Source organism: Nansenia antarctica (assembly GCF_963989245.1).
Source record: "Nansenia antarctica genome assembly, chromosome: 8".
NCBI classification, from domain to species: Eukaryota; Metazoa; Chordata; class Actinopteri; order Argentiniformes; family Microstomatidae; genus Nansenia; species Nansenia antarctica.
The window spans coordinates 38,051,377-38,076,847 of record NC_137678.1 but is presented as its reverse complement, the minus strand read 5'-3'; the positions used below and the strand labels follow the sequence as shown (position 1 = coordinate 38,076,847).

At 44.7% G+C, this 25,471-nt stretch overlaps 3 protein-coding genes and 1 long non-coding RNA gene across 5 annotated transcripts; 2 read left to right on the top strand and 2 right to left on the bottom strand.

Moving 5' to 3' along the window:
- Positions 1-14: 14 nt before the first annotated feature.
- Positions 15-13,328, bottom strand: dnai7 (dynein axonemal intermediate chain 7; the record flags this gene model as incomplete). Its single annotated transcript, XM_080538322.1, has 15 exons — positions 13,315-13,328; positions 12,158-12,248; positions 11,317-11,408; positions 10,749-10,853; positions 10,218-10,355; positions 9,741-9,875; positions 9,530-9,633; positions 8,512-8,836; positions 8,270-8,345; positions 7,982-8,145; positions 3,019-3,202; positions 2,323-2,537; positions 2,016-2,174; positions 820-933; positions 15-290 (listed from the first exon to the last, which is right to left on the bottom strand). Exons 1-15 carry the CDS (start codon positions 13,315-13,317, stop codon positions 15-17), a joined length of 2,181 nt encoding a protein of 726 aa, XP_080394448.1. The 5' UTR covers positions 13,318-13,328.
- A 174-nt stretch (positions 13,329-13,502) lies between these two features.
- LOC308164594 lies at positions 13,503-14,495 on the top strand. Its single transcript, XR_013937643.1, has 3 exons — positions 13,503-13,655; positions 13,805-13,880; positions 14,065-14,495. It is a non-coding gene; the product is annotated as an uncharacterized lncRNA (long non-coding RNA).
- A 1,987-nt stretch (positions 14,496-16,482) lies between these two features.
- Positions 16,483-18,380, top strand: lyrm5a (LYR motif containing 5a). 2 transcript variants are annotated; one of them, XM_080538667.1, is made up of 3 exons: positions 16,483-16,528; positions 16,933-17,009; positions 17,385-18,377. In XM_080538667.1, the coding sequence occupies exons 2-3, from the start codon at positions 16,965-16,967 to the stop codon at positions 17,598-17,600; spliced, it is 261 nt and encodes an 86-aa protein (XP_080394793.1). In that variant the 5' UTR covers positions 16,483-16,528; positions 16,933-16,964; the 3' UTR covers positions 17,601-18,377. The 2 variants fall into 2 exon arrangements, with proteins under 2 accessions (XP_080394793.1, XP_080394794.1); XM_080538668.1 differs by having other exon boundaries at positions 16,498-16,528; positions 16,936-17,009; positions 17,385-18,380.
- Positions 18,381-18,386: 6 nt separating this feature from the next.
- On the bottom strand, positions 18,387-25,387 carry slc5a8 (solute carrier family 5 member 8; the record flags this gene model as incomplete). The annotated part of the gene is made up of 15 exons (XM_080538666.1): positions 18,387-18,512; positions 18,643-18,731; positions 18,912-19,015; positions 19,196-19,422; positions 19,688-19,774; positions 19,905-19,972; positions 20,580-20,689; positions 21,254-21,342; positions 21,604-21,733; positions 22,040-22,180; positions 22,485-22,639; positions 23,095-23,162; positions 23,720-23,771; positions 23,888-23,953; positions 25,037-25,387. 15 exons carry the CDS (start codon positions 25,385-25,387, stop codon positions 18,393-18,395), a joined length of 1,857 nt encoding a protein of 618 aa, XP_080394792.1. The 3' UTR covers positions 18,387-18,392.
- Positions 25,388-25,471: the final 84 nt, after the last annotated feature.

Below are 25,471 nucleotides of genomic sequence, written 5' to 3'. Positions count from 1 at the left end.
TTCTACAGTAGGGTTCATGAGTATGTGAGTGGGCGCGTGGCACACAGAAGCCTATGCACGGCGTGGATGAACAGGTGGTGGGCAGCCCTGGTCCTCTCCAGCGCCTGGGGGCTCGCCCCGTCCCGGAGCATGTGCAGGAAGGTGGAGTGGAACTCGCTGCCGGGGTCCAGCTCCGGGGAGAAGGCCTCGCTCCTCTCCTTGATCCTCAGCCTCTGGCTCCTCTGGGCTCCCAGGAGGTACACACACCAGGCCTCCTCAGGGATTGGGCTCGCATCAGGGTGCTCACACACCTAGGAGGAGAGAGAAGAGGGGTAGTGGGGTTAGCTTAAGAGGTAGTGGTGGCCTGGCCTAGTGGTTAGTGAGTTGGACTGGTGTTCAAATCCCACCTGGGAACACCACCCTTGAGTAAGTCACTTAGCCCTAAGTTACTCCAGGGAGAGTGTCCCTGTAATCTCTAATTGTAAGTCGCTTTGGATAAAAGCGTCTGTTAAACGGTTAAAATGTAAAGGAGAGGAGGAGTTTGTCTTACGGGAACGGTACTGAGAAACATTCCAACATTTCACCATCAAGGTTCACGTGTTGGTTAACATCATATGATCAAAGAGGATTATTATGCTCTTGTGTCATTGTGTATCATGATCCTGTCTGTCCAGTAAACCCAGCCAGGGTGTTTAACTTCCTGTAAATGGCAGCTTCTTCCTCGTTCCTGATTGCAGGTCACAGTGTGGCTGTGTGTGTGTACGCACACACCTGCAGCATTTTCTTTCTCTCTGGGGATCTATAAAGCCTCGTGTGTGTGTGTGTCTCATTGCATGCTACCTGCATCACCAGATGCTCCTTTCCGCACTGCGCGTTCCACTGGCTCCATGAGAAGGCGAAGGCGGAGGACATTAGAGCCATCTGCTCATACACAGCATGCTCTGTCAGAGGGTCCTGGGGAGGGGGGGGATGTTGTAAAGGGGAGTTACATCACATTCAGCCTCCTCTCAGTCTGACAGCTGTGTTGCAGACAGTTGCGCTGGGTGAGGTATCACAGTACAAGACGCCATGCGTGTTCAACTGTGACACCTGAAACTGCTTTTTCCTGCAATTCGGTTAAGTCTGACTAAGCGTGACGTTTAGCAATTTCCAGGTCCAAATAAAAAATTCCCTGCACCAGAGTACCAGTGTACTAAAGCGGTAGAATGACAATTCAATAGTTTTTTAGACTCGGATCTATTCATACAACAAGGGACACAGCACTTTCCCGTTTTTCCCATATTGTCAGCGTCTTAGAGCCTCGAAAAAGCTCTATACAAATATAATGAATTATTATTATTACTGCGGCATTTCGAAGAGAACGCCTCAGCCAACGTCCCGGAAACACATCACGACATAACAACCGAATCTAGAGAGCCTTAATCCTTCAAACTAATTCTAATTGAAAAAGATCTCTTTCTATTTTATTTTTTTATTATTATAATTGTTTTATTGTGCCATTGTGCCACCTACAGGCATGACGCCACTGCATGTGATATGCACTGCATTGCATATTGGGGCAGCTGTGGCGCAGGAGGTCGAGTCGCCGTCTAATGATCACAAGGTTGGCAGATCAGCGGTTCGAGCCCCGGCTAGCCACATGTCGAAGTGTCCTTGGGCAAGACACTGAACCCCAAAATTGCCGGCGCCTTGCATGGTAGCTTGCCGCCATTGGTGTGTGAATGTGTGTGTGAATGAGAGGCCGTTGTAAAGCGATTTGGAGCAGCAAAAAAGGCGCTATATAAGTGCAGTCCATTTACCATTTACCATGTGAGCTGCAGAAATTGCATTCACATTGATACATGCAGCATTGGGTTGAAACAGTACTTCCAGGTTAGAGGTCATATGGCACAGTATTTCAACCGGTTCCTGCTGTAACATGATTCTTGATTCACCTTGACCGTGGCCAAGTTTGAACAGGATGATTTTATTTTTCAGAGAGAGAGAGAGATGACTGCTGTCGTTGCTATCACAGCCAGCCACAAGGTGGCGCTCACCTTTGCATTGATGCTGACGTACTTGTCAGAGTGTTGGTTGACAAATATGTTGACCCCGGCGCTGACCATGGCTTGCTGCAGGGCAGAGGGACTCATCCATTTGCCTCGGAGATGCGAGAGTCCTCGCTCCTGGTCAGAGTGCAGCATGCACTGGCTGCCCTGTCAGACACACACACAGGAGCAGGGAGTCAGGCTTCATGCATTTGGCCGTGTCTTTATACTGTGTATGTGACAAAACCTGTGTGTCTGTGTGTGTGTGTGTGTGTGTGTGTGTGTATACAGTAAGTGTACATATGGATAGTCTTACCCTGACAGTAATGCTGACTTCAGTAAGGGCTGCTGTGATTGTGAGTAGGGCTGAGTCATCGCCTAGCGGACGGAGCTCCCAGCTCTGGAAGGGCATGTTGGCGTACGAGTCCTGTAGCAGGGTGAAGGCGTAGAAGGAGTCCATCTTGAAAGAGATCCTCCTCTCCGTCTCGTCGTAGGAGATGTCAGCGAGGCAGTCCGTCCTCCACTGCTGACCTGAGGAGCGGCCGGATTCAAACAACTCATCACCATCAGTTCATTGTTTTTTTTGTTTTTTTATAATATATTAATTCCAGTATAGAAGATGTATGTGTCATGTACATTGAAAAAGGCATGAATTGTTCCTCCACTCCTCCCACCCAAACATGTCTGCATATAGATTTGCCCATCTACACACACACACATACAAACAAGTTACCAATTTTACCAACAATTTAGTGAATAGATAAAATATCAAATATCTGTATGGTAGTAAAAAACATTTAAAAAAAGAAATTGTAAGAAATGATATTAAAAAGAAATATATATATACACACACAAACACACATACATACATACATACATACATACATACATATACAAATTCAAAATAAAATTACAATTTCAAAATAATTGGGGGGAAATCATTTCTCAGTTCATTGTTTGATTGATCGATCCATGATCGACCCCCCCCCCCCTGTTCTCCTGTCTGTCTCACCTGCCGGGTCCCAGCGAGCCACCTGGGGGTCCTCCAGGAACAGGACCGTGTCGGGCAGGGTGACGCTCACCCCAACAAGGGGGCAGGCCAGGACGCTGCTGTCCTCAAGCCTCCCCGAGGCAGAGCTCTGGATCAGAGACTGGTCCACCGGGTAGCGGAACACCTGCAGGCCTGTGTCCAACAGCTGGGTAGGGGGGGGGGGCGTGGGGGGGTACATGAATACTTAAAGAGATACCACACAATTTTTTTTACTGTATGTATCCAGGTGAGGGAGACTCCGCAGGCAGCACCCCTTTGGAGCAAGTGATTAGCCAATAGGAGGATGTGGACTCCTGGCCATTTCTCCTCTGGGATCAATAAATGTATCTTTCTATCTATCTACCTATCTACATATCTATTATACAGTATATCTCAAAAGTGAGTACACCCTTTAGATTTTTGCAAATATTCAGGGGATAACAATATCTTAATTAAACTTTGATATAACTTAAAGTAGTCAGTGTGCTTGCTGCTTGAATAACAGTATAGATTTATTGTCCATTGAAAATTACTCAAATTACTCAGTACACAGCTGTTAATGTCTAAACAGCTGGCAACAAAAGTGAGTACACCCCATAGTGAACATGTCTAAATTGTGCCCAAAGTGTCAATATTTTGTGTGACCACCATTGTTATCTAGCACTGCTTTAACCCTCCTGGGCATGGAATTCACCAGAGCTGCACAGGTTGCTTCTGGAATCTTCTTCCACTCCTCCATGACGACATCACGGAGCCCACGGATGTTGGACACCTTGCACTCCTCCACCTTCCTCTTGAGGTTGCCCCACATGTGCTCAATTGGGTTTAGGTCTGGAGACATACTTGGCCAGTCCATCACCTTAACCTTCAGCTTCTTCAGCAAGGCCGTTGTCATCTTGTGGCGCTTTTCCATTACAGGGCCAAAGCAGGCCAAAGCAAGCCAGCCCGCTTCGGCCTGCTTCTTTTCCCCTTTTCCATTTGTCGTCCCAGGTCGGCTCGGCTCGCTTCTTTAGCTCCACATCGACACCAGGGTCTAAAGTTTAAGATCCGGATCTTTTTGCCAGGCTGCGTGTGACGTGTGACGCTGCACACCGTTGATTGGTCAATGGAAATCGTCATCCCATGTCCATAGATTTCTTCACTAACCGCCATCTTGAAATACCACATTCGCTCTAGGAAAATGTCACTAGAGTTTCTGTAATAGCTTATTAATAAAGATTCGAAAAATTATGCTGACCATCGTATTATCTTAGTTTAATGTCATTTCAATGAATCATAGAACTTTTATTTACAACAAGCACAACACAAAAATCGCTATTATGCACCGTCTTTGCCCGTGAATAACACCGGCTGTGGAGGTGGTACAAACACAATACTCCTTTGCTAACTTTGCAGGATGTTGGTAACTATAGGCCAATCAGTATTTTACCCATTATCTCCAAGGTCACTGAGAAGTGGGTTACAGAGCAGCTCGTTCACTTTTTAAGCAATAGCCCATTTCCCCTTCATCCAATGCAGTTTGGCTTTAGGACCCTACACTCTACAGAAACGGCCAACTGCTACTTCCTAGAAAAGGTCAAAGGTATGGTTGATAGAGGAGGTGTTGTAGGTGCTGTGTTTTTAGATCTCCGCAAAGCCTTCGACACAGTCAATCACCAGGTCCTTATCACCAAGCTGTCTGCCTTTAACTTCTTGCCATCAGCCCTTAAATGGTTGGACTCATATCTCAGTGACAGAAATCAGCTAGTCCAGATAAACAATCAGCGCTCACCTACCATCATGTCTTGCACCGGGGTACCACAAGGCTCCATACTTGGCCCACTCTTGTTTAGCCTATATATCAACGACCTACCATCTGTCTGCCCAGAAGTGCATGTACAAATGTATGCTGATGACACTGTTTTATATGTGCATGACAAGAACAAACACCTGGCAGCTGCCAAACTTAGCTCTGCTATGGAAAAGGTCACCAAATGGCTCAACAGCTCTTGCCTCCAGCTCAACGTTAAAAAAACTGTAGGAATGTTCTTCTCCAAACAACACAATATGACCACGGCAAACATAACCATTTCAGGGCAAAACATTAGTATAGTTCCGTCGTTCAAATATTTAGGGATCATCATTGATTCAAACCTGACTTTCAAAGAGCACATCAAGAAAGTGTCTGGTAGGGTGAAGTTTGGCCTGGCAAACTTCAGGTACATCAGAAGCTCACTGACCATGAGTGCTGCCAGACTATATATGGACGCATCAATTATGTCGCACCTCACATATTGTTTGACAAGCTGGGGCCATGCATACAGCACTTCCCTAAAGCCATTAGCCACCCTATACAAGCGGACCCTTAAGGTCATGGACCAGAAGCCCAACAGCACACACTACTGTACCATCCTAGACAAATATAAATACCTTAGCTGGGAAGACACCATCAAATACAAAAACATCTGTCTCATCCATAAAATTCTGCATAACAAAGCTCCTCCCCCGCTTAACTCTTTCATACACCAGCGTGACCACAGCTTACGGCCCACCAGAAGCACCTCTCGTGGTGACCTTATAGTTCCATTCAGGAAAAGCACCTTCAGTAAGCAATCCTTCTCAGTGATAGCAATAGAAAACTGGAACTCACTACCCAACCAACTCAAAGACATACATACTTACTCCACCTTCACAACACACATGAAAGCCTGGCTGACACAGAACTATACTTGTCCTCATTAATCCCTCTCTGTGCTGCCTCCCCATAATGCCTTTTGTTTTGTTTAATGTATTGCTGTTTGTAAGTGCTTAATGTTGTGTGGCCTGTAATTGTCCTGTGGCTTCTATGTGCTTGAAATGTCGCTGCCCCCATAAGTGTGTATGTGGTGTTTGTTGTAGCCCCTTCAACCACCTCAGCTTGCTTACGTGTTTGTTTTGTCAAGTGTGATGTTGGGGTACCTTGTCTCAGCCATGTGTTCTTAGAATATTTAAATGTTTTATTTTAACTAATGACGTTACTTTTCAGGATGCCATGTTGCAACTGGCCGGGGACTTCAGCTGAAAATTAGCCGACTAGGCTAACGCTGCCTTTTTTACTGTATTTTATATGGTTCATGTATTTGGATTGTCCTCGATATAATAAACTAATAAACTAAACTAAACTAAACTAAACCATCGGTCTACGGTCATTTTGAGCTCTTAACCACCGCGCTGACACCCCGAGAAGTTATGCTTTTAACCGTAAACTCGATGAACCGGGAGTTCACCCGCTGCTGCTGCTGTGCCGTCCAGCCATTTTCGCCGTTCACTCATGAGTCAAATGCCGGTAGATTCGCGTCTTGTCGGCGTTTCCCGATGATGATACTACAGTTCATAAAGCAGACAAGTGAAGGCAGTGGTTTTAAGGGTTCAAAAAACATGACTTTATTATGTGTACATAGCTTCCTCTCTCTCTTTCTCTTTCTCTCCAAAAAAATCACGGCTGTTGTTGCTGTGTACACCCGGAAGCTTTTTGCCAGGCTGCGTGTGACGTGTGACGCTGCACACCGTAACTCCGCCTACTATCGTCTACTCCTCCTACTAGTCCGGGTCGGTTTGTGTATAATGGAAAACCAGAACTGATCAAAAGCGGGCTAAAGCGGGCTGAACCGACCTGGGCTGCTGATGGAAAAGCCCCATTGGAGGTGTGTTTAGGGTCATTATCATGTTGGAAAACTGCCCTACGGCCCAGTTTCCGAAGAGACATGCTCTGCTGCAGGATGTCACAGTATATATTGGAATTCATGTGTCCCTCAATGAAATGCAGCTCCCCAGTGCCGGCAGCACTCATGCAGCCCCAGACCATGATGCTGCCACCACCATGCTTGACTGTAGGCAAAACACATTTGTCTTGGTACTCCTCACCAGGGTGCCGCCACACACGCCGGACACCATCTGACCCAAACAGGTTTATTTTGGTCTCATCAGACCACAGGACATGATTCCAGTAACTCATGTTCTTGGATTCATTGTCTTCAGCAAACTGTTTGCGGGCTTTCTTATGCATCGGTTTCAGAAGAGGCTTCTGTCTGGGGCGACGACCATACAAACCGATTTGATGCAGTGTGCGGCGTATGGTCTGGGCACTGACAGGCTGACATCCCACTTCTGCAACCTCTGCAGCAATGCTGGAAGCACTCGCACATCTATTTTTGGAAACCAACCTCTGGATATGACGCTGAGCACGTGGACTCAACTTCTTTGGTCGACCCTGGCGAGGCCTGTTCCGAGTGGAACCTGTCCTGGAAAACCGCTGTATGATCTTAGCCACTGTGCTGCAACTCATTTTCAGGGTGTTGGCAATCTTCTTATAGCCAAGGCCATCTTTGTGAGCGCAATAATCATTTTTTTCAGCCGCTCAGAGTTCCTTGCCATGAGGTGCCATGTTGTCCAGCATTCAGAGAGAATTGTGCCCAAAACACCATATTTAACAGCCCTGCTTATCATTTACACCTGAATCCTTGTAACACTAACGAGTCACATGACACCAGGGCGGGAAAACAACATCATTGGGCACAATTAGGACATGTTCACTATGGGGTGTACTCACTTTTGTTGCCAGCTGTTTAGACATTAACAGCTGTGTACTGAGTCATTTTCAAAGGACAATAAATCTATACTGTTATTCAAGCAGCACACTCACTACTTTAAGTTATATCAAAGTTTCAGTAGGATAATGTTATCCCCTGAAAGGATATAACAGAATATTTGCAAAAATCTAAAGGGTGTACTCACTTTTGAGATATACTGTATCTAGCACTATACCAGTATCTGTTTAAAATACAAAATACTATGTGAAAAATGTAGTACACCCTAAAAATCACTCTCCTCACGACACACAACTGCTGCTATTGCGGCTCTCTATTCGTGAATGTTGCAAAAAAAATATATATAAATATAAATACACACATATATTCTATTCCGATACCTCTCTGAACTCCCAGCCCTTGAGCTGCTGGGCCTGTGGTGGCAGGCGGAACACGTGGCAGTAGAAGACCCCGCCCAGGGGCGTGTACTGCTGCAGGTCCACCACCTGCGCCTCGCAGCTGTCAATCACCTGCTCCACGGGCGTGGCCACAGAGTCCACCTCACCTGGGGAAAACATACAGTAGGTGGGCGACGGGCCTGCACTCCACAAAGCCTACTACGGGATCAGTGAATGGTATGGAATGTAGTGATGCAGTGTTGTGTGTGTGTGTGTGTGTGTGTATCTTACCAGAGCTAGCTACCTCCACCAGAGTCTCTATCTGACCCTCCCCTTCCTCCAGATGCTTCTGAGCAGTCTTCCTGTCCTCCCTCACAGAGAGCACACTCACAGCACTCTTGTATATATACACACACACACACACACACACACACACACACACACACAATGTCACACACCACAGGAGTCCAGCATGGGCTAAATGTACTGAATACATGTATACAATCATCAGTGAATCATGGTGTGCATCTTACCTTCCTGCCATCAAACCCTTTCACAGACTGCACCTCCTCCTCTGTGCCTCCCTGCTGTGAGCTCTCTCTCCCGTCCCCGTCCCCGTCCCCCTCCGCCTCCCCCTGCTTGGCCACGTGGGTGCCTGTCCCCAGGCAGGGCTCCTCCCCGGCTCCCCCCAGGGACCAACGGCTGGCGGTCTGGCCCCGGGGGGGGAGGCCCGGCTCGACCAGGTGAGAGAGGTGGTCGTAGCGGGTGTGGAGGATTCTCACGGCCACGTCGCTCAGGGCCAGCAGCTTGGGCAGTTGGAAGCCCAGGCCCACCTCCTCGAACTGGATCGCTTTGAACCTGGCGACGACAAGACTGTCGATGAACCAGCACACAGGGGAGCCGTGTCTCACTGCCTTTTCATTTAGTGTGCTTGCAGGATGCAAGGCATTGTACATATATATTATTATTATAGCAAAATTTACCCCGGCTAGGTGTCCCACAGTTTTGGCACGAGGTAGACATGAGAGGTGTCAAAACGTGCGGCTCATTCCAACTCGCGTTGCTATTGTCCGACGGAAGGTTACGGCATACGGTTGCCCCGTTTAGCGGACAAAATCCCATAGACAATGAATGGGCCGATATTCAAAACGCCACAGCTTGGCCTCTGAGTGACGTAAAGTGCAGGGGGGTGCAGGGAGGTACAGGGGACTTAGCTAACTAGCGCTAACTAGTTAGCTAGCGCTAGTTAGCTCGGCCCCTGGGTGAGCTAGAGAAACGCGGTTTTCACCGGGGGGTGCAGTGGAGTGGCCCGGGGGGGGGGCAAGCATACTTCACAATTTCCACAGGAATTGTACCTGTCTAGTTTAAGTTCATCTCCTCCCCCTTGATGATCACTGATCGTTGAAAGGATTGGCTAGATATCCCACCTTGTTGTGCTTTTATCTGTCATGTACAATCAGATCAGATGGGATCATTTAAGAAGAATCGTCCCACTATTTGTGCGTGGGATAGAAGCAACTAGAAGTAGTTTTGTGTAGACCATAGACATACCTTTGGTTCTTGTTCAGGTTGGCCCACAGACACAGAGTGATGTTCTCATCTTCAACCACCGTCTGCATGTTCCCTGTCACGATGTCAGAGTGCTTATTGGCCCGCTGCGAAGAAATGGACACAGTAAGCACAGACAGATCTGAAACGAAAAATGCCTTGCGGACGAACAACAACAACAACAAAAATCTTCATGTTTCTCTAGCCATCTTGCCTTGAGTATCTCCTCTGTGGTTTTCTCATGTTTGGAGTGGATGAGGGTCTGGAGGGAGAGGAGGGTCTCCTGGTACCTCTGAACATCAGCAGGTTCAGGGTGGTCCCTCAGAAGACCGTCCAGCTCCTCTATCAACTTCAGGAGAAATCAGGACAGTTCATGTCAATCATCACAACTCAACAGTGTGATAGAATCCTCGAATAGAACCAGCCAAGCTCCAACGAACAACTGTCTGGCCTCTGAACTCCCACCCACCCAGGCGAACCAGAGGAAGATGGCCTACCCCAATTGAACATGGTTCCTTCAAAGGTTTCCTCCCCGGTTACAATGTTGTTTTCTTGCAATTGTTGCCCTTTGCTTACCCTTTTGAGGTTCAGGTCCAGATTGCTATCAAGCACTTGTGACAAATGTATTTTGTGCAAAAGCTCTTTCTCTATACAAATAAAGTTAGCGTGAATCTGGGATTGATTAGCTGACCTGTAGAGCGAGGGCACATTCCTTCAGCACCAGTGTGATCTGGACCTCCGGGTCCTCCCTCCATAGGTTGATAAAGGTGTTGATCTCCTGCTGCACCGAGGGGTCCGGGCTGCCCACACAGCGCATGTACCTCTCCCACTGCACAGAGGGCAAGAGAAAAGCTTCTAAAAAAACTGTTTTAGGGCATTTCTGCTTCTTTGGGATAGAGACAATAGAGATTGACAGGAAGGATGGGTGAGAGACAGGAGGGGTGACATGCAGGATATATCAGGGGTCGGAATCGAACCAGGAACCTTGTGATGATGTGGTGCGCCACGCAGAGTTTAACCATGTACTGTAAAACAGGGTTCATCTAAATAACGTCTTCTAGAAGTTGCACCTAGACTACATAGGTCTAAGTTAGAGCATATAAATTGTCCAAGTGTCTTTTTTTTAATTATCTGTAATGGCAAGAGAAGGACTTCGCTGCGAGCCACAAACTGATCTTATCTGTGTGGGAAATTTACCATGAGTGAATTTACTATTACACACCTTGGCTTTCTCTCTGGAATCAGTTTCCCATTTAGTCACTGCAGTCTGGTTGTCCTCCAGTAGATGGCGCAGTTCATTCAGCTCATCTTCTCTACGCTCATTGTCCTGTCAACAGTGCAAGCCAGTATTCACACTCTCACTTGGTCTCTTGACACCTAAATAACACTCCTTACGGTTGAGGTTGATTACATTGTTGTTTTAACCTCAGAATAAAAAAAGAAGAAAGAAAAACGTGCAAGGATACATTTGGGGGCACAGAAAATGACGCACATGAAAGTCTTATAGAAAAGCGTAGGCTAGCTTTGGAACAGCCTCCCCCTCCATGTACGGGCCGCTCAGACCCTGACCCTTTTATTGTTTTATTGTTTTTAGTCCTTTTATCTTCTCTTCTTTAATTGTATCATATCTTGTATTGTATTGTGTTGCATCTTATTTAATATCCTGCACTTTACTGTACCTGTTCTACACCTGTGAAGCACTTTGGTTCAGCTGCTGCTGTATGTAAACATGCTATAGAAATAAAGCTGACTTGACTTGACTTGACTAGGCTACAGAAAAAATGTCCTACCTTTAACTCCAGCCTCTGCTGCTCCGCCTGTTCCTTCCTCACCCTCTCCAGCCTCTCCTGCTCCTCCCGCTCTGCCACCAGACGAGCCTCCTCTGCAGAACACAACAGAACCAAAATCTCTAAAGTCTTCCCTCGATTCCTTGTGCCCTCGTCTCTCTCAATATGCTTTGTTGCTGCTGACGATCTGAAGGGAAGGAGTTAAATGGTAAATGAACTGACTTATATAGCGCCTTATTCCAAAGCGCTTTACAATGGCCTCTCATTCAGCCGTTCACACACACATTCACACACCAATGGCGGCAAGCTACCATGCAAGGCGCCGGCCCGCTCACTGGGAGCAATTTGGGGTTCAGTGTCTTGCCCAAGGACACTTCGACATGTGGCCAGTCAGGGCTCGAACCGCCGATCTGCCAACCTTGCGATCATTAGACGGCAGCTCTACCTCCTACGCCACAGCCTCCCCAGGAGGAGTTCTTCTCCTCCGGTGCATTTTTTTTTTCTGCGCATTGCACAGAGGACAACAATGTGTATGTTATGCTCTAGACAAGGGGTCAGAGCCATAGAAGGTGACCCTGGAGCAATTAGGGGTTCAGTGCCTCGCTCAAGCACACTTCGACACGTGGGCCAGCTGGGGTTCGAACCACTGAGCTGCCGACCTTGCGATCATTAGACGCCGGCTCTACCTGTTGAGCCACAGCCGCCCCAGAAAGTGAAGTCCCACTGCATCATGTCAAACTGGGCACATGAAATCACCAATGAAGCAATCACACATACATACCTGTATACAGTAGAACAGCAGAAATAATTGTCATAAATGTAAATTAAAAGGCATTATTATTACCCTCCTCCATCTGTCTCCTCTCATCCTCTTCCCTCTGTAGTCTCTCCTTTTCAGCCTTGCTGAGTTTGCCTCCTCCTTTCTTTTTGGCAGACTTGAAGCAAAACCAACAGTTCAACATGTTAAACGTGACCTGATGTCTCAGTGTAGGCAATTGCTTTCTGAAGCCAAGCAACTGAAGAAGTGGACGGAAGTGTGGAGAAGACTCCGGAGGAAATATTCTCAAATAAACTACAACTACTGTACACCACCTGTAGCTATTTAACTTATTTCTAGGCGAGACCTAGATCCAATAGCCTATTATATTATTCTATTCATAATCTCATACCTTTGCATCCTTGGGTGGCTAACATTGGGTGGAGAAAACATAAATAATAGAAAGTTAGGGGATAGAATAGAATACTTTGAATGTAAGACCAGGTTGAAATTTATTGTGAAGAGGCAATACAGATTTGCAGTAAAGACAGCAGATTAGCTAGCGAGTTGCCTGGGCCAATGACTTGTTGTGGTGGAGGTGGAGGGGGTGGTGGAGGGGACTTAGAATCTGAGTTAGATGTCCAGCTAATAATAACAATAATGACTTTTATTTTTATAGCGCTTTTCCTGCAAACGTTGCAGCTCAAAGTGCTTTAATCATTATATAATCATAATTTAATTATTTAGTCATTTAAAGGCAATATTAAAAAGATGGGTTTTTAATCCAGACTTGAACATATTTGCTGAGGTTGCATCCCTAATGTAAACTGGCAGTGCATTCCACAATTTGGGTGCATAAAATGTGAATGCAGCCTCACCAAATCTCTTCTTTTGTACATGTGGTACACAGAGAAAACCAGCGTCAGAAGACCTGAGAGCTCTATTGGGCTGATATGCTAGGAAACGGTCTTTCAGATATTCTGGTGCTGTGCCAGTGAGAGCTTTATAAACAAGCAGAAGGATCTTGAAATCTATTCTGAACTTAACAGGAAGCCAGTGTAGAGTTTAACTGTTTAACCAGCTACGTTAACTGTAGTTCACTTAACACGATACACTGACTTGTAAACAAACAACTAAGCTACGAATGCAAACCACCGCAAAATATTATCGGTATACTCTCTAAATTGACTAGTATTACACATGTTTACATGCAGAACATTTTGCTAGGTTAGAAAACTTCTCACCATCTTTTCTTGGAGGTATGTCAACTCTTCTTCAAGCGTCCACGCTACCATGGAAACGCCAACGCATGCGCAGTGAAATGTTTTTCTTTGCGACATTGTGAAACTGTTAACGGCATTTTTACGAACTCATATTAATCATACTATGAGCTCGAGTCGTGTGGGCGAAGGACAAAGTACACAGTTTGCTTGCTACAACAGTATCAGGCATACAGTGTGTGTTATGTATGTCATTTAAGCTTCATTATATCGGATGCACCTTTGATTGTTCACAACGGGTGTTTTGATCGCCGAGACCAGCTTATTCACTTTGCTAGAAGTTCATATTGAAAGCATCAGTTGAGGTAACGTTAGTTCCAATCGGTTTAAAGCTTCATCACAAGTTGTATGAATGACAGTAAGACATACGCACATGTGTTGTATTGCTAGCTAACGTCTGGGCTTTTTGCTTGTGAAAAAGGTGGTCACAAAATGGGTTTGTTTCTCATTTCAGCAGCGAAAGCCACAGTAGTACTAGGAGTGACATGGCTAACCCTCTGAGAGGGGAGGTCCTCAAGCTTTACAAGAATGTAAGTTCATCAAGTCTTGACACAATGCACTTACTTCTGAAGGTTGCATTTGCACGTACTCATCTGCACTACTTTCAACAACATAATAATGATCATAATCGCACTACAGCAGCCTATGTAGAATATGGATGAAATAGTTCTAGATAATGTTGTAATGGTCCTCTCTGTTTCCTTCCATTGACAGCTACTGTATCTTGGACGAGGATACCCCAAAGGAGAAGTGTACTTCAGGGAATGCCTGAGGAAAGGGTTCCTGGCGAACAGAGATGAAACAGACCCTGAGAAGATCAAAAACCTGGTCGACAATGGGGAGTCTGTGATCAAGGATCTGAAGACGTTATACTATCTGAAGGAGTACAGGGCCATAAAGATGGATTTAGATGACACTAGACACTGACTGGTTGACTCTTCTTGACGCTGTTCCTTCAACATATTCAACAGGACTTGTGTCTGATCAGGGAAAATGAATATGCAATCATGAACAGATGGAAAGATAGGGAGAGCATGGAGCTTATACTTCTGAATGTGCCATGCAAGTTTCAATTGGTGAAATGTATTCTGCTGTGCAATGTATTTTGATAATGGAGGTGTAGGTTAAATACAAGAAGGACAAAGGGTATTTCAAATGAATGTTTATTCCAAATGACAAATATCACCATATCATCATCATATATCATATAATAAACAACATATTTTGCAGAATATGATTGGGAACCAGGGGGCCGTTCCACTAACGTTGATTAGTATATCAGCGATTAAAATAAATCCTGCGATCAGGCAACTCGGGATTGGAATTCAAGCCTCAGGTGATTCCTCGAACGAGGATCAGGCTTGTGTCATGAGTGTTCACAGAACACCGGCTTAGAAATCCTCGATATGGGCGCGTGCACGCAGACATAAAGAGCCCCGAAGAGTCAAACTGTCGAAATGAAGATTTATCTTTATGAAGACGACAAATAAGATGTAAAATAGTGTAATACTGCCGCAATTAACAAGGCGAGGGAAATGGTTTGGCTAGAAATTGCTGACCGATTAAAAGCGTAGGTCATACTAGCCCTAGTTATTGTTATATGTTCATATTTTAATAAATGAATATTTACTACTGTGGTGATATCAGCAGCAGGCTATAAACTGTAATATCGTCACAATGGCCTAGTGGTATTGACCGCTGTCGTGGTATTTATTCGTCTTTTTAAGACAGTGGTTCAAATCCCTCTTCAGACACACTTTTTATTGCATTTCGTTGTCTGAATCTAATCTAAAATCTCATCTAAAATATAGTAATAGTAAGTATATAGGCTATAAAATGATGGTGCAGGCTAATTTACAAGAACTGACACGATTACAATGGTGTTTGAAGCCTTTCTGAGTAAATTATGTTCTTCAACTGGACCCTGGATTTGGCATAGATAATTTTTTCTTATGATTACTGATGGATAGATGATTCACTTAGACATATATATATATATATATATTGTAAATCGATTTGCATGAAGGCTTCGGTTAAATGTAAAAAAAAAAATAAAATAAGTTAAACCAAGTCTCGAACCCGCAGCCTTTGGAACTCTAGCTGGCTGCCTTAACCACTGCGCCAACCTCACTGCTGTAATGACAGCAATGCAAGTTGATTCACGTACCTATTTTATTTTATTTTTTACACTTTTTAATTTATCTATCTATCTATCACACTTTCAAAATATCAAGTTATCTATCACACAGTCAAACAATCTATCTATCTCGTAAAAAGTGGGAACTAATATTTCCTAAAAGACACTTGACGGAACTGTCGTTCGGGATATAGTTTCCGCCTGTGAGACAATTTTGACACGTTTTACCTAAACCAACCTCTAAGCCTGCTCGCGACCAGAATAACTCGGGAGGATAGGTTGCATAGCAACCAAACAGCGAATTATTTGAGCCACATTGATGGAACCGAACGCAAGATTAAATTATCGCCGCTTAGAACATTATCGCCGATTAGAAGATAATCTCGCTTAGTGGTTACAGTAGTAAATATTAATTTATTAAAATATGAACATATAACAATAACTAGGGCTAGTATGACCTACGCTTTTAATCGGTCAGCAATTTCTAGCCAAACCATTTCCCTCGCCTTGTTAATTGCGGCAGTATTACACTATTTTACATCTTATCTGTCGTCTTCATAAAGATCAATCTTCATTTCGACAGTTTGACTCTTCGGGGCTCTTTATGTCTGCGTGCACGCGCCCATATCGAGGATTTCTAAGCCGGTGTTCTGTGAACACTCATGACACAAGCCTGATCCTCGTTCGAGGAATCACCTGAGGCTTGAATTCCAATCCCGAGTTGCCTGATCGCAGGATTTATTTTAATCGCCGATATACTAATCAACGTTAGTGGAACGGCCCCCTGTTCTTGGAGGGATGTCAACTCAAGTGACGTCTTGGAAACGCCGACGCATGCGCAGTGAGTTGTTGCTCTTTGCGATATTCTTAAACGGTGAACGGCATTGTTTACCCACCCGGTAGGGGGTGGTAATGCGCCACACAGTCCAGTAGGTGGCGGTAATGCACCTTAAGCTGGTTGCCAACCGCCAATCAAATAAAAAGAAGAAGAAGAAGTTTACCCACCCGGATTATGTGAGCGAAGGACAAACTACCAGCAAGGTACAGTATCAGACCACTGGCACTGTGTGTAAAGGTTTATTTGATTAAAGAGTCATTGTAGCGCATATAGAATAACATTCGATTGTTTAGCCTATGTAGTGGCTGTTTTGATCGCCGAGGCCAGGGTATTTGCCCAGCCTAACTAGCTAAATTAGCTAGAGGGCTAGCATGAGGCTAACGACGTTAACCCCCATCCTTGCCAGGTAGTTATGGTAACATTGTTGCAATAGACCTAAAGCTTCATAACAAGGTAAGTGTTTGCATGATTGGAAAATAAAAGCGCACACTCACTGTTGTATTGCTGCTAACGTCTGTGCTTTTATCTAGCTGGTACATATGTGTCATCACAAGTTTGCTTTCTCTTCTTCTTCTCCGTCACTATATTTGTTTGTTTCTCTTTTCAGCAGTGAAAGCCACAACAGTACTAGCAAGTGACATGGCCAACCCTTTGAAAGGGGAGGTCTTCAGGCTTTACAAGAATGTAAGTTCATACTGTCTGTATACCTTTGAAGGTTTGCGCTAACACTCACTACGCTACTTTCAATGACACCACTGATCTTTCATTCATGCAGCCTGTCAATAAATGTTTACAGTCAATGGTCACTACAGCAGCCTATGTAGTCATGTTTGGTAGCTAAATCAAATCAAGTTTTATTTGTATAGCGCATTTCTCACAGATGCGACTCAATGCGCTTTACACACTGACAGAGCAGGCAAAAGTAAAAACCTGTACACAGTGTAGCCAGGAAAATTCCCTTGCAGCCCTCTACTCATAGAGCGACTACTACCAGTAACAATAAATGGTCCATGCCTAGATAATGTTCTAAAGCACCTCTGTCTTTCCTTCCATTGACAGCTACTGTACCTTGGACGAGAATACCCCAAAGGAGCAGTCTACTTTCGAGAACGTCTGAAGAACGCCTTCATGAAGAACAAAGATGTAACTGACCCTGAGAAGATTAAAAAGCTGGTCGACCGTGGGGAGTTTGTCATCAAGGAGCTGGAGGCTCTTTACTTCCTGAGGAAGTACAGGGCCATTAAGAAGCGTTACTATGACGAGCCTGACCACTGACTGTCGGCACTGTTCTGTTGAAATATTCAACAGGACTCATGTCTGAGAAGGGAAAATGTACATCCATTCAAAAAGAGACTCAAAGATATGGAGAGGATATGGAAGCTGATACTTCCGAATGTGCCATGCTAGTTTTAGTCGATCCGTCCCTAGAGAAGAATGTTACAGAACACAGAGACCGATGTGTCCATGTGACCACAGCCATCTAATGCCTAGTTCCCTTGTGTACTTTACTGTATACTACAGTACACACTATTGTGTCAAATATATTCTGCTCTGTATTTTAACAATGCAGGTATGTTAAATATGAGACAATATATTTTAAATGAATGTTTATTTAAAAATATCCCCGTCTTTTAATAAACGAGGTACATTTTACAGAATATGATTGGTATCAATTCGAAGATGTTTCAGCTTGAATTTGCAAGATATATCGTACCAGGATTTATAGCAAAACGATGATCTGAATGGACACTCATGGCAGATAAGGGTGTCCGTATGTAGGTAGGACTGGTAATATTACATTTGCTGGAGTGAAGACGCACAGCTGATGTCTTTAGGCGTGGTGCAGACCAACGGCCTAGGCAGATCAAAGAAAGAGAGAGTCGGACACTACACAATACATTCTACACAATACATTCGGCGACCTTGAGTGCCATGAAAGGCGCCATATAAATAAAATGTATTATTATTATTAATGTATTATTCTGTTGCCCCCAATAGAAAAACACAAGACAAACATTTTGGTACACAGTCGGGATTGAGAATATTGACAGGAGTATTGACATCATGTTATGTGGGAAGACTGTTCTTTGTGAAATGCATCTCAACGTTGCAGAACGCTGGGTTATTGTTTCCAAATGTCTTCTCTCCGTTCTTTGTGAGGTCCAGATTTCCGGCCCGTCTCAGTGCCTGGGCAAAGAGGGGTTAGAATGGATGGATCTTCCAGGACATTATTGTAACACTTCGTATTGCAGCACAGAATAAAGTGGTAATAATATGGTCCCAACGTTATTCTTAACACTGATGTGATATCACTTACCCTCTCCTTAAAGAATTGGAAAAAGCAATAGCAAGTCAGGTCTTCTTTCATTAAAGTTAGTCCAGGTTCCAACTTCAGCTTCATACCCCCTGAAAAGATTTGTATTGTGACCTGTTACTTTTCAATGATCAACTGTTCAACAGATGACTGATATGGTATGTTCAGAAACAGGGGGGTATTCCATCAACATTGCTAAAGGTAAATCCGGGCAGATTTTTTATCTGTCTTGTGAGCCCCCTGCTGTACCGTGAGGTAAACACCACTGGTACCTGTGATGAGGCTGGTTACTAGTCCCACAGCGACCGCTGTCAGTGTTCCAATGACACTGAAGTAGAGATAGGACAAGGAGTACCAGTTCTCAGCCAAGAAGGGTCTATAGAGGAGAGAACGCACGCACACACACACACAATCAACACTTGTGACATATTTAATGAGAACATGGTAATTTCACAGACAGTTTTAATCCGAAGAGATTTATATTCTGAATCATGTGTACATGATCATGTTGGAATAAAATGTTGTGTCCATGAAACCAAAGCCCCAACCAGCACACACAACTTGCCTGTCTTCCTTGTTCCCCTGCAACACTGTGGTAAGGAGGCTGGGTTCTGTTGGTGTAGCTGTGGTCCAGTTGAACCCATCTCCTGTGGCAGTCAAGTTACAGCCGAATGTATTCAGAGGCAGAGGTCTGCGGCTCTCAGGCAGAGGTGGGTAGACCTGGGCCCCTATCCCAACCCATAGAGAGAGGACCAGTCCTGTGAGCAGCCCAGTCAAGCCACCCTAGAGGACAGACAAATGAGGTAACCACAGGGAGGCTAGGTAGTAGGTCTAGGTGTCAGTCTGCTCTAACTGAATTACCCTCTATGTTGTCATCCTAAAGACAGATGTTTGCTGAAACTGAACCAGACCAGCACTCTAATACCTAGAGCTTACACATGTAGCACATCATCAACTGTAGATATACTGTGTTTGATATGTCACTGAAACAACTCTCATACAAGTGTCCAGGTTAAAGAATGGGTTATCACCAGCGGTCTCTACTTACTGCTGAATTAGCAAATGGACAGAGGATCCCCAGTGCAAAGAGGCCAAGTACAGGCCCTCCAATGATCCCAAAGATAGTGACAGCTGCCTACAGGGGGAGACAGAGACGCACATTTCTGTCTTGGGAATGATTTGATGAATGGTTGGATGGTTGAATTCATACATTCATTCATTCATTCGTTAATTCATTCATGGATGGGTAAATGAACAAACCATACCTGTATCAGACTTCCCATTAGTGAGGCTAGGCCAGCCATTGCAATGCACAGAGCCCCGAAGATCAAGCCTGCAAATAGAACAGAGGTCCAGAAGCAGCAACAGTACCGGAATCAGTTATTAATGATGTCACAGAACCAATAGCTACAGTTCTGTGATCAGTTCACTAAACTACAGCCCAAGCCATCTCACAAATCCAACAGCCCTGCTCCCGTCGTGAAAATCTATTACTTATCAATAATAAGAGTACTGATAAATGACTTTGAACTTCTATAAGTTTCATTTTAATGCTGCATCAGAGAGCACAGTTAAAACACGCTATGGAAGCATGCCCCAAATGACCCTCCGAACATCAGTGGCAGGCCTCTTTAATAGTTAGTTCTGCTCATACAGAGATACAATAGGATATGCAAAACAGGTCAGATGGTTCCTAGAACCACACAACCCTTAAACGACAGCAGTTTATGATCAAACCTATCTGATTGGGCAGTATCCAAATATTAATTAAGGAGACTGTGAGTGCTTACAGTCAGACAGTAAGAACTTCAAAGATCTTTTTCACACAACTCAGTTCAACAGTACAGTGAAAATACAGTACAATATTCTAAGTTAACCTTTCCTATAATCTATTAGGTACAAATCATCTAACATGAATTTTTCTGTCACACTCCACTCACTGAGCCCCTTCAAGGTCCAGGACAGATGCTTCTCTGACAGCTCGATGTAGGGTTTGATCAGGTCCTCCATCGTCACCGCAGCCAGGGCATTTATACTGGATGACACTGTGCTGCAGGGGAGAGAGAGAGAGAGAGAGAGAGAGAGAGAGAGAGAGAGAGAGAGAGAGAGAGAGAGAGAGAGAGAGAGAGAGAGAGAGAGAGAGAGAGAGAGAGAGAGAGAGAGAGAGAGAGAGAGAGAGAGAGAGAGAGAGAGAGAGAGAGAGAGAGAGAGAGAGAGAGAGAGAGAGAGAGAGAGAGAGAAGGAGAGAGAGAGAGAGAAATATACAGTCGGTGAGTCGCATTCTAGCCCAAAATAGTTGTGTACAGTAGATCTTCCAGGTGGGGGTGCTATAGAGATGTGAAGTAATAGTACCTTCATACATTTAGGCCAGTTTCCTGGACACAGATTCTACTCTTGGACTAAATAACATTTTCAATACAAAAATCTCAATTGAACATGCATTTTTCTCAAGTCTAGGATTAGGCTTCATCTATTTTCTGGGAGGAAACCCTTTAAAACCTAGTGGCAACACTGTATTCATGTAAATCCATTCGTTTCAACCAGGAAAATGGCAGTAAGCAGACTTGAGACTAACAGGTCACTGACAGCATCTATGACGTAATCAAATGGTAACCTTAGAGTCCCGCTGAAGGCTGCAGCCACAAACAGCCCGGGGAGGCCAGGGTAATCCCTCAGGATGTCCAGCACCAAATATGGCATCAACTATAGGGAGAAGGGGCATGGTCACCTGTCACAGTCTGACTGGGTTCACTGGCTTCGGGTAATATTCACCGGAAGAGTGGTTGGTTGTCTGTTTTTCTTTCCAAGATCCCAGACCCAAAATGACCTCATCTAGACGTGCTCTGGACAGAATTAGGTGTATGCATGGCACTGTATCTAGGAATGTTATCGGGTTACACAAACACACTTGAGTGAGTGAGTGACACCCTGACAGTGTTATCTCCCGGACTCTGTGCCACCTACCTGGTCAGGAGAAGACACCAGGCCTGTTGTCCAGGGGTCACAGTGCTTATAGACAGAGAACAAACACATCCCCGAAAACACAGCAGACAGGAGGATGACCCATAGTCCCACCAGGTTGATATACAGAGACCTGGGAAAGGAACATGCACACACACACACACACACACACACACACACACACACACACACACACACACATACACATACACATACACATACACATACACATACACATACACGCACACATACACGCACACACACACACACACACACACACACACACACACACACACGCACATGCACACACACACACACACACACACACACACACACACACACACGCACGCATGCCCGTGCACACACACTCACACATTAAAAGAGTTTGCACACTAGGGACACACAAAGAGAGATAATGATAACCAGAGCATTGACTCACATTTTGGCATGGGTGATGGACTTGCAGGAGATGTACCTCTGCACCTGGGCCTGGTTGACCCCGTAGATACAAGTCCAGGCACACGCCCCTCCAACCGTGATGGTCCAGAAGGTGTGCCTCCTCAGAGGGTTTACGTCAAAGCTGTGGGGGAAAGAGAGAGAGAGAGAGAGAGAGAGAGAGAGAGAGAGAGAGAGAGAGAGAGAAAATAGAGAGAGAAAAAAATAAGATAATGTAACTGGCTCTCACATGGATGCCACAGCCATAAACAATTATACCAAGAGGATATCCTCTAGTATGAGGGCTATATCTGGGCTTAGAAGGCATGGCTACTAAATCACGAGAGCCTGACTCCAAATCACCTCCACTATAGTAGGAGTCTAATAGCACACAAATTACTGTCAACCTCTTGCCTTTGCCGTAAAATGTAGCACGGGTCAGTACTCACTCCCAGAGGTGGAGTCGCCCCCCTTCGTCTGAGTCTGCAAAGATGTTGGCGACTCCTCCTTGTAGCGCCACGGCTCTGAAGATGACAGACAGGAAACCTGCCATCATGATGCTCACCTGGAACACGTCTGTCCAAACCACCGCCTTCAGACCTCCCTGTTGTGGTATATTTTGACACACACACACACACATGAGTTGTCTTTCACCCACATTCATGCCTGTGGGGGTTACACCTTGTCGCATTCCTAGGGGGGTTTCTAGGCTACATGGTCATCTCAAGATGGCTTCTTGTGTGATCTGGGACCTGCCCCTTGACCCTTGACTTGAATGACATCATATGTGGGTCTGACCTTTCTCATTGATCAGCTCATCAGCACCAACGACCAGCTTTTTTCTACTGTAACTCTGTAAACTGTAACTTTGTTTAATAAATAGTCTTAGAATTCAGAAGTTTTACTCGTGATCTATTCCAAACAAGTTATTTAAGTTAAGAAACAGCACTGTTACAGCAGCACACGCCACAGACGTGTTACAGTGCATATATATTGTACATCTATGCACATACTACATGTATACATACATACCACTCCATACATGTACTGTACACATACCAAGGTGCAGTAGAAGGTGCAGACCACTCCTGTTGAAATGACAGCGCTCCAGAGATCCATACCAGTGACTGGAGAGACAGAGAGAGGGGGAGGGGGGGGGGGGGGGGGCGATGACAACGTGACTGAGCAGCTAAAATTGAACAAAGAATGCATTTTTTAGTCTAGATCTACTGATCTACTGATTTAGTAGCCATCCCTTCTAAGGCCATATATAGCCCTCATATTGGTATAATGGATTATGTCTGTGGCATCCATGCAAGAGCCAGTTACACTATCCTATTTAATTTTTTATCTATCCCTCACAGGGTTAGGGTTAGGGTTAGGCCCTACGAGCCAGAACGATCGCAAGGATTCTAACCCTAACCCTAACCCTAACCCTAATCCTTGCGATCGTTCTGGCTCGTAGGGCCTAACCCTAACCCTAACCCTAACCCTAACAAATTACTAAACCGAGGGAACGAATTACTAAACAGAGGGAACGGATTACTAAACCGAGGGAACGGATTACTAAACCGAGGGAACGGATTCACACATCAAATATTTTTTTTATACCATGTGACCCCAGGGGGGCTCTTTAAGTGTTCTCACAAAGCATGACATGAGACTGGCCGTGAAACTACCGCACCTTGGTTTAGAGCGAGAGCCGGGGCATAGATGACTATTCCGGCATAGAGCACCTATAAGACAAAGAAAATATACATTTTGGTTCATGTACTGTAATAAGCCCCAACTCTATTTTTCTGAGCTCAAATCGCTCAAAATGTGGAGGGAAGAAGTGTTGTGAGCCACTCACTGTCTGGGAAATGAACAGTACGGTTCCACACAGACGAGTAGCTTTGTTGAACCGCAGCTCCAGGTACTTCAGACATGGTGGCGTTGACGCACATTGGGGGAGGAAAAAAAGCAGGTCATGTTCACAAAATGACAGGGGACAGAGAGTTAAGAAGAACATTTCCTACTTTTGGCAAAGACATGTTGTATCTGCCTCAGCACACAACAAGCTTAGCTGACCCACATATTATATATATGTGGGTCAGCTAAGCTTGTTGTGTGCTGAGGCAGATACAACATGTCTTTGCCAAAAGTAGGAAATGTTCTTCTTAACTCTCTGATTAGAGTACAGAGTCCAAGTGCTATACAACAAAATGCAGTTTAGCATCTAACCAGAAGTGCAAATAGTGATATAAGTGGTATAAAAACATGATTTAAAACATGATAGTGAGAGATACAGTATGGCAATGACGGTAATTTAGATACAGTTATGAGCTATGTACAGTTAAGGTAGCTTATGTACAGTTTATTAGTATAGCACATTTCATACAACAGGGGCTTCAAAGTGCTTTACATATAGCAGTAAAAGAAATACAGAAAAAGAAGGATAGTAATAAAAAATAAAAATAAAGATAGAAATAAAAATGGCAAGAATACATACATATAGATACATATATAGAGAAAATAAATAGATAAACATTTAACAACATAATAAGACAATGAATAAAAAGATATAGATAAAAGTGTAGTTACAAAAGGTAATTACAAAGGTACATTTTACCAGCCAGAACCATATCAGCAGCTATCTCTCTCATAAAGCCAAAGCATGGCTCTTGATATGTCTGGTGCTTTATATTATCTACTGTGACCTATTGTTTGTTTTAGACTAAATGAAACACTGAGTTGAGTTTCCCCCTGCATAAACAGACCCAATTGTGTTTAGAATGCATAACACACTGACTGGGCAACATTTTTGTGACCCTTAATATTGACAGTATTGGCTTTTTGAATTAGTCTGAATTTGAACTTGCATAGGAATTACCGTGGAGAAGGTTCTCTCCCAAACATATAAATGCATCTAATGATGAATAGTAACTAACCAATCAGTTTGAACATACTGCAGTTATACTATGATGATCATATAACAGACAATAATAGAATAGACACTAACCTCGAATGTGCTGGTGATTCCCAGCCTGTAGAAGACAGGTAAGAAGAACTCAGAGCTGATGGTGACCGCCGTGATGTAGGCGAGGCTGAAGAGCCCGAAGCTCGCCCCGTACAGGTAGACCTCGGCCGGGACGGCCAGGACCGTGATGGACGACATGAAGGTGGCGGCCAGGGACAGGGCGACAGGGACGGCCGTCATCTTCCGCCCGGCCGTCAGGAAGTCCTGAGAGCTGGTCCTGCCCCTGCCAGTGACTGCATAGTACACCCCGATGGCAGAGGAGACCAGCAGCATCAGAGCAAACACCACATAGTCCCCAGCTACAAAAGACCCAACGGCTGGAGAAGCTGCCATCGAGGACCGAGGAGAGCCTGTACTCATTGCAAGGGGTTGTCTCCTCTGGATCTGGAATGACAAATAGTGAAGTTAGTTCTCTGT

What these genes read in the sequence shown, in the direction of transcription:
- lyrm5a (XM_080538668.1), top strand. Translation starts at nt 16,965, where the DNA reads ATGGCCAACCCTTTGAAAGGGGAGGTCTTCAGGCTTTACAAGAAT. An exon ending in TCTTCAGGCTTTACAAGAAT is followed by an intron (nt 17,010 to 17,384) that starts GTAAGTTCATAC and finishes TTCCATTGACAG; the next exon opens with CTACTGTACCTTGGACGAGA.